Below are 10,075 nucleotides of genomic sequence, written 5' to 3' on the forward strand. Positions count from 1 at the left end.
ACTAGAGAGCTGGACGTTATTAATCTGATTGGCCAGGTTAGCAAACATGAGGATGTAAAGTTAGCAGTTTAATAACCATGTTCCACATTTCTTCATCCTGTCTAATCGTTTAATTTATCTCCTTTGATCAATTTGGATTGTTTGTTCCAGTTTTTTGTATTAACCAATCAGAGCTCTTAAAAGACAGCGTCACCCCTAGCGACGAGCATTTGGTTCTGAGTCGCTCTGAAGCTGAGGTCGGAGCTCTGAGGTTCCTGAAGGTTCCTCTGTGGTTCCTCTGATGAACACAAACAAAGTTTATAAAAAAAGTTCTTTATTGTGTGTTGGTTCTGGCTCAGTGGACCGTTCACTCATTCCTATAAATAACCTGGACAGAACCGTCTAAAATCAAACATCAGAACACACTGACCCGTGTTGATCTGCCTGAACATGAACATCACTGACATCTTCAGGGTGGAGGCCGATGCAGAACCCTCAGCAGAACCCTCAGCAGAACCCTCAGCAGAACCCTCAGCAGAACCAAACATCCTGCGTTCTGTCTAACCTGGAGCAGGCAGGAAGCTCCTGCAGGAGAAGTCTCTTAACGTCTCAGCCGGGCCCTAGAAGACCCGATCGAACTCGGTCTGACTGGTGGTGGCCGGGTTCCGGTTCTGATTGGGCGGCTGCTGGGGCATGTGACCTCTACGGCGGGGCGGGGCCAGGTACTCGAACATGGAGGTGTTGTGCGTGGACAGCATGTTCTTCAGGTCCGAGGGCATGGGGTCGGACCAGAAGAAGTCGTGGTTGAGGGCGTCGTCGCTGTCGACCCGCTGGGCCGGGTCCAGAACCAGCAGCTTGTCGATGAGGTCCAGAGCGTAGGGGTCCTTGACGTAGGCCTTGAGGCGGTCCTTCACCTTCCTCTTCTGGCCCTTGGGCAGCTCCATCTTCTGGTAGAGCTCGTACTTCTTGTCGACGGAGGGCCACACCTCGGAGGTGATGGAGCCGCACAGCTGGCTGATGAGGGTCAGCTGGTGCTGCTCCGTGTTGCCCTGCATGATGGGACTCCTGGTCCACATCTCCGCCATGATGCAGCCCGCCCCCCACAGGTCGATGGGCGGCCCGTAGTCACGCTCCCCTGGAGACACACGCAGCCGTTAGAGCGCCCCCTGCTGGCCACGTGCTGAACTGGCTTTATTACAATCATTTAATTATCATTATCGGAAAAATATTACATTACAAACTGCATAAAAGAAAATAAAAATACTGAACATATATTATTATTATTATTATTATTGAGAAATATGAAGAAATGAAAAATGTTCATGTAAAAACCAACATAACTGTTTTGCCAAAAAACAATTATAGAATAGAAAAATTTTCATTATGAAACATGGATGTATTAATTATATTGTTAAAATACTGAGTCTTGTTTAATACTAATATATTTATTATTTATATCTAGAAAAATGACAGTCATGAAAACTACTTTAAATAAAAAATATGTAAACAACAATAACTTATAATAATTAATATGCTTATTATTATTATTGATAATAAAATCAGTTTTATTGTCTGTTTTATTTTACTTGTTATTTTGTGCATTTTCTGATAATTTCTAAACTGCGGTGTGTTGAGAAATATAATAAATGTAATATTTGTGACTTATGCTTTGTATTGTATGTTTTTAATGTGGACCCCAGGAAGAGTAGCTGTTTGCCATGGCAACAGCTAATGGGTATCTTTAATAAAAATTACAAAATAACAAATAATAATAATTATTATTATTATTGTTATTATATTATATGAAGAAATGAAATGTTCATGTAAAAAGCTACATAATAATGTTTTTATCAATTAAAAATTAGATAATAAAAAAATGCATTATTATGAAATTGGTAGATTAATGACATCAGTAAAATACTGAGTTTTGTTAAATACTAATAAAGTATTTTATTAGCTAGGAAAATTACAGTATCATAAAAGCTAATTCAAATAATATGTACACAACAATAATAATACTTTATTATTGTTTTCACATTTTTTTTTTAATTAGTTTTGATGATTCATAATGTAAAGTTTTTATTAGTAATTATTCAGAAATAATTCACATTATCATCTACAAATCATTTTATGTCTGACTTGAGATGACGTTTCATGAACTGCATAAATAAAATTTGAATTAAATTTCCAGTAAATATTTCCCAGCTGCTGCAGGTCGCTGGTTTCTGATCGGGTCGGCGCCTCGTTTTATCAGAACCGACAAACGTTTTCACAAATTAGTCTTAAAAAATGATAATTTTTCCACCATCTCCACTAAGAACCCAGCAGAACTCAAGCGGACCGGCGCGGCGTGTCCTACCCAGCAGCAGCTCCGGCGGGCGGTACCACAGCGTGACGACCCGGTTGGTGTAGCGGTTCCCCTGGCTGTTCTTGGCCAGGCTGAAGGCGCGGGCCAGGCCGAAGTCGGCCAGCTTCAGGACGCCGTCTCTGGTGATGAGAACGTTGGCCGCCTTCATGTCTCTGTGCAGGATCTGTGGGGGGGAGCAGAACCCGGGGTGAGCAGAACCCGGCGGTTTGGACCGGGCGGTTCCGGTGCCGGTGGTCTCACCTTGTTCCTGTGGATGTAGTAGAGGCCGTTGAGCAGCATCTGCATGACCTTCTTGATCTCGGCCAGCGTGAACTTGACGTTGGCGTTGCTCAGCAGGCCGGCCAGGTCGTGCTCGCAGAAGTCGAACACCAGGTAGATGCTGCCTTTGTACCTGTTGAACTGGGTCGCTTCCCACACACAGCAACCGGGTCAGCCACAGAACCTGCTGGTCCCGCCGCGACCCAACCGGGCTCCCCACCAACCTTTGGTTCTGCAGATCTCGATCAGGTTGACCACGTTCTCGTGCTTCAGCAGCTGCAGGATCTTGATCTCTCGCAGGGCGGTGATCGGGAACTGCAGGGGGGGGGGGGGGGGACAGGTTCTGAACGGAATCGGACCGGCAACCCTGACTCTAGACCCGCTTCCCTTAACAACCAGAACCTCCACGGCCCGCTCTGCAGGTCTGCTGTGGTCCAGAAGCTTTCACCCTCCTAGTCTAAAGTGGTTCTGATCCAAACGTCAGAGACCAGAACCGGGTCCAGTTCTGACAGAAGGAGAACATTCAGCAGAACCGTGACCCAGAGAGGCTGCTATCCGGTGCTGTGGGTCAGACCCGAGGTTTCCCCACCAGAACCAGAACACGGTCCGACACGTCGCCATCTTCCCATAATGCATCCTGCCAGCTGGGAGACGAACCCGGACCAGAACTCCATGGTCCGGTTCTGTAGGAGGATGGTGGACCTCGAGGATCCAGCAGCTAAACAAACCAGAACTCTCCTGCTGTTCTGGTGCTGCTGGGTTAACCAGAACCAGCACCGATGTCTCCAGCTGCCCGTCGTTTGGATCAGAACCAACTGGTCCAGGACTCAAGACGTTCCGACGGACCAGAACATCCCGCCGAGCTGCAGCCGTGGAGACGTTCTGACCCGACTCCTTCCCTCAGGCCCATCAGAACCACGGTGGACTGCGGTTCCTTACCCCTTCCTTCTCGTTCTCCATCAGAACTTTCTTCAGCGCCACCTTCTTCCCGGTCTGCCGGTGTTTGGCTTTGAAGACCTCCCTGTGAGACACACACAGACCCGTTTAGCTCATAATACGATGGAGTAACAATAAACAGAGCAGCAGTTTGTTGGACCAGACCCTGCACTTACAAATGTTACCTTTCTCCTGCTAATTGTACGGATTGTTAGCAATAAACATTTCATTCGACCGTAAGAAGAACTGGGTGTTGGATATTTTCTTATGCAGCTTAAGTTGCATATTTAGAGTGGACTGAAAGCTTAAGTTGCAGGAACTGGCCTCCATGCTAGAGTCCCTGTTTCTGGGGGGGAAGCCTGTGTTGTCCCACAATCCTTTGCGTGAAATGACGCGTCAACACAGCCCGTAAGTAGTTTGTAGTTAATTTTGTCTGGACCACATCTAGCTGAACATAAATATCCAGTTAGGTGTAACTAAGCCAGCTCATCTGTGACCTTCCAGCAGCGTCTCCCTTCCAGGTGTCTCCATCCTCTGCATCTCCTTCTCCCACCTTAGCTACCTCCATGAATCTCCTCTCTGGTCTTCCTCCATCAGCCTGTCTGACTCTGTACCTCCAGAACATTCCTGACCTCCTACACCTTTCATCTCAGAACAGCGTGAACCTCCTCAGCCTCCAGCATCTCCACCTCCCTCCTCGGCATCATGGCCGCCATCTCTCCAGCTCCTGTCCCGGTCCCAACATTCAAAGTCCCTCTTAGTCCTAAACTCTTGCCTTTCTTCTTCTCTCTGCCCATGCACACCTCCTCCTCCTCCTCCTCTTCTTCTTCTTCTTCTTCTCGGCTTTGACCGATCAGGTATGGAGATCATGTTATTGTCTCGCCTGCTAACGCGGCGGCCCCTCCTGACGCAGCCCTGCGCATTTCTAACACCAAAAATAACTTAAATAAAAGGTTCTCACCCGAAGGTTCCCTGTCCGATCTTGGCCATCTTCTCATACTTGGAGAACTCGTCGCAGAAGGGAAACTCTACTCCGTCGTAGTATTTGGACATGATGGCGGCCTCCCGGTCGGGCCTACATGGGGACAGAAAAGACGTTTTTTTCCTCTCGTTACGGGGCGTTTGGTTGAAAACAGAACCGGATACGATAAACAACATCTCCGTTAAACAGTTAGAACTATAACTGCAGGACAATTTTAAGATTAAAATAGAATAAATCTCACTTTTCAGCCGCGGTGGCGTTGCTTGTTTTCTCTCGCTGCATTTTGCTAATCCACCGGAAGAACGTCTTCTTCGTTTTGATATAATGGCAGATCACATAAAGACCCGGAGGACTCCCGCCACCAAGCGGACAAAGGCTGGAACTACAAAATGTTGACAAAAAAATCCCTTCTTTACTTGCTCCAACAAAAGTTAAAAAACAAAACAACTGGACATTTTCCCCAAAGTTTGAAGACGTTTCGCTTCCCATCCAGAAAGCTTTCTCAATTCAAATGTCAGGAGTAATGTTGAGTTCCAAGCTTTATAGTTACTGCCCAAAAAGGCCTTTTATGGCTTAGATAACATGCAAATTGAACCGAAACAGGTCCGCGCCTCTGCAATGAGGAGTCGTTAAGATAAGAGATAAGATAGAATAGACTTTATTGATTATTGTTATGGTCGTTATTGGCCTGGTTTACAGGAACGATGTTTTGATCACCTGCATGGAGGTGAGGAATCAACCCTTAAGCTGTGTTGTAGGTTTTTGAGAGTTGAGGTGATAATTGGATTGGATAATTTTTGACTAACCCCTGTACTTTATGTTTTTCTGTCAAAGTAAAAGAAAAAAACTCTCTAAATTAGTTAAAAAAGTAATAATTGAAAATACCAAATTGATTTATGAATAAATTTCCCACATTTTCTATTTATGTATTTATTATTGACCAATACATATTTTTTATTTCCCATAAATGTATAATATTACTATTTTTTTATTTTTCATCCATCCATTAGTTTATCGATATTTTTTATTCTTTTAATTAATTTATTAATTATATATATGTTTAAAAAATATGTATTTACACCACTTTAATCAAATCTATTTTTGTCATTACTGTATTACAATTTACTTAATCCAGTTGTTCTTTAGCAATTATTTATCTGTTTATTGTTTCATTTCATTTTTATCAATTATGTTTTTATTACAATATTTATATTTACTTCATCCATACATTTATTCTTATGCGTTTATTTTTTATTTTTTAAATATATTTTTATAAAACACTAACGTATTTTTTTTTTTTTTACGTTCCTAGAAGTTGTGCAGGGGGCGTGCCGTGACGTCATCGCGTTAATGAAAAGAACCTCCCATATTTGGTCGGCTTCCTCTGATCGTCGCCGCCTCATGATGGCGCGTCTGTGTCGCGTGCTGCGGCCGCGCGGCGGGCTGCTGCTCAGAGAGCGGGACTCCGTGTTCCGGTTGGCGGGCCTGGCAGTCCGGTTCCACAGCACCCAGACGGCTCCTCACATCCCCGGCATGGAGTACCAGGTAGGCGGCCACACGGCTCCAGCGGCGGCTGCTAACCCGCTAGCAGAACCGGCGCAGACCGGGCAGCGTCGGTCTGACAAGTTTGAACCCGAACCGTAACTTTGGGCTGGAGGTGGAGGTCCAAACATGGCTGCCGGCACACCTGCTGCAGCGCGAGACCAGGTGGCGTCAGCTGGGACGGTTCCTGCAGAGGGACCGGGTCACCGGTACCACGTGTGCACCCAGATTGGGTTTTTAGAAGCAGCTGGTCCTGCAGGTTCGGTGTTGCTCCGCTTCAACACACCTGGGTCCACCAGTCAGGTCCTCAGCAGAACTCTGGAGAACCTGACAGAACCTGACCGAGGAGCCAGTCAGGTGTGTTGGACCAGGGGACCACCGGACCTCAACGACCACTGCTTTAGAACAATACGGACTCGGTTCTGATTGGACCTCCGCTCTGGATCAAGTTCTAATGATTTAAACTCAGACTGGCTGGAGAACTTTTGAGAACATCGGTTCTGAAGGTTCGCCTCAGTTGGGTTGCAGTCTGGACTTTGACTAGGCCGTTCTGACTCCTCCAGAGTTCTCCTGGTCCAGGAGGTCCATCCTCTGCAGGTTCCAGTGGAACGTGTCGGTACCGCTGCCTGGTTCTGATTCTGCAGCCGGGCCTGTGATTGGCTGAAGGATTTAGAACTTTTATTTTGAAAGTTTCTCGGCTCTTTTAAGGTGGACCTGATGTTTTTAAATCTCCTAAACGAAAGGAGTAAACAAGCAGAGCGGTTCCTATTGATCCGGGTCGTATCGGGTCGATACCGTTTCTCTCTGTCAGCACTTTGGCCGTCTGGACCTGCTGCAGCGCCCCTGGGGTCAGCGGGTCGTTCCAACATGGTTCTGTGACCCAGAAACGGACCGGGGGGGGCGCTGGTTCTGACCCGGGACGCTGGTTCTGACCCGGGACGCTGGTTCTGACCCGGGACGCCTGTCTGGTTCTAAGTGGCGCTAATCGTCTCGGCTTCCTGTCCCAGGACGCAATCTGCACCCTGAACACGCTGCAGACCAACGCCAGCGCGCTGGAGCAGGTGCGCAGGGGGAGGAGCCACCCTCAGGTGCAGCTGGAGGCCATGACGGGCTTCCTGGAGCGGGCCGGGCTCATGGTGAGTCCGACGGGCCGACCAGAACCGCCTCTGCTGCTGTTGTTGTTGTTTCTCTTATGCTCACCTGTGTGTGTTTCAGGTGGAGCAGCTCGATCATCTCAACATCATTCACGTGACGGGAACAAAGGGCAAGGTGAGTGGCCTTAAAGGGCCGGTACACCATTTTTACGGCTCAGAGGAGCAGCCCGTTGCGCAACCAGTGGGTAAACAAGTTTGACCCGAGCGGTTCTGTCTTCCAGGGATCCACGTGTGCTTTCACAGAACAGATCCTCAGAACCTACGGCTTCCGGACCGGATTCTACAGGCGAGTCCTTCACGCACCGGAGGAACCGGGCCAGAGACCGGGTCTGGGGAACCGGGCCAGAGACCGGGTCTGGGAACCGGGCCAGAGAACGGGTCTGGGGAACCGGGCCAGAGACCGGGTCTGGGGAACCGGGCCAGGGACCGGGTCTGGGGGACCGGGCCAGGGACCGGGTCTGGGGGACCGGGCCAGAGACCGGGTCTGGGGGACCGGGCCAGAGAACGGGTCTGGGGGACCGGGCCAGAGACCGGGTCTGGGACCAACTGCACACGATCCCTGCTGGGTCAGGACACGTCTGCTGGACGGCCAGAACCACGGCCCAGCTGGGTTCCTGATTCTCAGAACCGAAGCGGGCCGGCTGGGATGTTCTGCTGCTGCGGCCGGGTTTTAGGAGGAAACGGGTTCTGCCGGTCAGGATGTAAAATGAACTCCTGGTCCCAGACCCTCCTCCGTACCCAATCAGACCAGGAGTTTAAAGTCACATGACGAATCCCTGAATGCTGATTGGACCTCAGGGTTGACTGGTAGAATAAGCTGCTGATTTATTTAATAGGGAAACTGGATTTTCCCTCAGGCTAACCACAGCATGATGCTGCCACCACCATGCTGCACAGCAGGGGGGGGGCTCCTGGTCCAGCTGTACTCTGAAACAGAACCCAAAGGTTCTTCAGTACCGGTCCAAAGCCGTAGACGATGATGGAACCGGTGTGTTTTCCAGCTGAACCGCGCAGGCTGACCGTCGCGGTTCTGGTGGAACGGCTAGATGAGCGTAGGGTTCTGCAGGTTCTGGCCTGTTCTGGTGGTGGTGGCGGACGGAAGCGTCTGATTGGAGGATCTAACCTGCTTCTGTCTGCGTCCCGGCTGCAGCTCGCCACACCTGGTCCAGGTCAGGGAGAGGATCCGGATCGACGGGCGGCCAATCAGCAAGGACCTCTTCACCAAATACTTCTGGCAGGTTTACGGACGGCTGGACGAGACCAAGGTGAGACCGGGGGGGGGATTGTTCTCGTCAGAACCATCAGGTCCAAACCGGCTCCTGGTTTTCTCTCAGGTCTGACTTTGGACCTTTTCCATCTGAGCAGATTTAAAATGAGCAGCAGGCGCTTTTCCAGAGGTTCTCTTCTGGCCAGAACTTTCATCTGATCTGGAATAAAGTGCATCGAGCTAAAGCTGCTGGATGCTGCGTTCAGAGACCAGAACCGACCGAGGTTCTGACCGGGATGCGTTAAAATAGGAACCAAAGCAGAGTTTTGTATTTCTGACCGTGGCGTCAGGTCATGTGACCAGGCGGCTGCAGGTCATGTGACCAGGCGGCAGCGTAGCGTCTGTCCTGACGTCTGTGATTAAGGCCCAGGCGTCTCCTGATGTGAGCGTGACGGCCGTGTGATCCACGCTGATTGGAGACCTTCGGTCCTTCAGCAGACCTGCAGCTCCTCAGCACTGAGCAGATAACCGGCTCACCGCTGGGACTCTGTAGAACGTGACCACACGCTGAGGAGGTGATTCAGCTAAACCACCACTGTATTAGGGCTGGACGATAATTCAAAATTAATATATATCGATCGATAGACGTGTGGCGCAATAGAAAAAAAAAAGGGTCGATAAAAGTTCGATAGAGAGTTTTCCTTCCTTCCTTTCAGCCTATCATATTAGTTGATGCTACAGTCTCTACTTTCTCTCGACCAATCGTAATGGCGGACCCAGGCACGCCGTCACTAAGCCCCGCCCTCTCAAACCACAACAAAGAGCAGGTGAATATGTCGCAGCAAGGAGCGGCGGAGGAAATTGTCCCAAAACGGGGTTTTACTAGTTCACCAGTCTGACAGAAATAAATCAGTGATTTGTAAAACCTGCAAGGAACCGGTAAAAACAAAGTCTGGTAACGCAACCAGCTTGTTTCATCACGTACGCCGCTCACTTCTGCAGCAGCGCAGGGCTGACACTGCAAAAACGGATCTAAAAACAGGTAAAATGTTCTTAAAGTTAGTCTATTCGTCCTTAATTTGAGCCAGAAAATAAGATTATCTGCCAATGGAATGAGTATTTTTGCCCCTAAAATTAGAAAATTAGACATCCTGCACTTGAAATAAGATTATGGAGATGAACTGTTCCTATTTTAAGTGGAAAAATCTGATTCCATTGGCAAATCATCTTATTTACCTGCTCAAATCAAGGACAAATACACTCATTTCAAGAAGAATTGACTTATTTTTAGTTCTGTTTTTGCAGTGTACACGCCACGACCTCTGACCTCAGCGCTGCGTCAGCCTCTGTTATGAAACCTGAGGAGTAACTAGTGTACTATTCCCACCTAAATAGGCTATTTTATTTATTTATTTGGTATATTTATTTTGGTCACTTTTCTGGTCACTTTAGTTTATTCTTTGTCAGTATTTAATAACATAACTCAGGTCTCTTAAGTTATTTTGCTTTAAAAAAAAAATCTGTTATGGTTAAAAAAGTTGGTTAAATAAAGATTTAATTTGAATTCTGTGTTTGTGTTCTTTATCATTTAGCATAATCATTCAGCAATATCATAAAATGTCCAGGCAGAGCTGCACATAAAATATGGT

At 47.9% G+C, this 10,075-nt stretch overlaps 2 protein-coding genes across 2 annotated transcripts in view; one reads left to right on the top strand and one right to left on the bottom strand.

Moving 5' to 3' along the window:
* Nucleotides 1-296: 296 nt before the first annotated feature.
* Nucleotides 297-4,884, bottom strand: cdk9 (cyclin-dependent kinase 9 (CDC2-related kinase)). Its single transcript, XM_012853540.3, has 7 exons — nucleotides 4,765-4,884; nucleotides 4,503-4,616; nucleotides 3,545-3,626; nucleotides 2,830-2,920; nucleotides 2,588-2,754; nucleotides 2,339-2,510; nucleotides 297-1,114 (listed from the first exon to the last, which is right to left on the bottom strand). The coding sequence occupies exons 1-7, from the start codon at nucleotides 4,803-4,805 to the stop codon at nucleotides 600-602; spliced, it is 1,182 nt and encodes a 393-aa protein (XP_012708994.2). The 5' UTR covers nucleotides 4,806-4,884; the 3' UTR covers nucleotides 297-599.
* A 996-nt stretch (nucleotides 4,885-5,880) lies between these two features.
* fpgs (folylpolyglutamate synthase) overlaps nucleotides 5,881-10,075 on the top strand; it is a 12,024-nt gene continuing 7,829 nt past the window's right edge. The window contains exons 1-5 of the mRNA XM_012853541.3: nucleotides 5,881-6,068; nucleotides 7,073-7,201; nucleotides 7,281-7,334; nucleotides 7,441-7,505; nucleotides 8,370-8,484. Of these exons, the coding sequence (XP_012708995.2) occupies nucleotides 5,925-6,068; nucleotides 7,073-7,201; nucleotides 7,281-7,334; nucleotides 7,441-7,505; nucleotides 8,370-8,484 (507 nt within the window). The 5' untranslated portion in view covers nucleotides 5,881-5,924. The remainder of the gene's footprint in view (nucleotides 6,069-7,072; nucleotides 7,202-7,280; nucleotides 7,335-7,440; nucleotides 7,506-8,369; nucleotides 8,485-10,075) is intronic.

Source organism: Fundulus heteroclitus, chromosome 8, assembly GCF_011125445.2.
Source record: "Fundulus heteroclitus isolate FHET01 chromosome 8, MU-UCD_Fhet_4.1, whole genome shotgun sequence".
Taxonomy (NCBI): domain Eukaryota; kingdom Metazoa; phylum Chordata; class Actinopteri; order Cyprinodontiformes; family Fundulidae; genus Fundulus; species Fundulus heteroclitus.

Bases quoted from the DNA above. Each gene is read 5' to 3' on its own strand.
- cdk9 (XM_012853540.3), bottom strand. From the start codon at position 4,805: ATGCAGCGAGAGAAAACAAGCAACGCCACCGCGGCTGAAAA. The intron at 3,627-4,502 runs GTGAGAACCTTT...TGTGTCTCACAG, and splicing joins ATCGGACAGGGAACCTTCGG to GGAGGTCTTCAAAGCCAAAC. The intron at 2,921-3,544 runs GTAAGGAACCGC...CCCCCCCTGCAG, and splicing joins TGGAGAACGAGAAGGAAGGG to TTCCCGATCACCGCCCTGCG.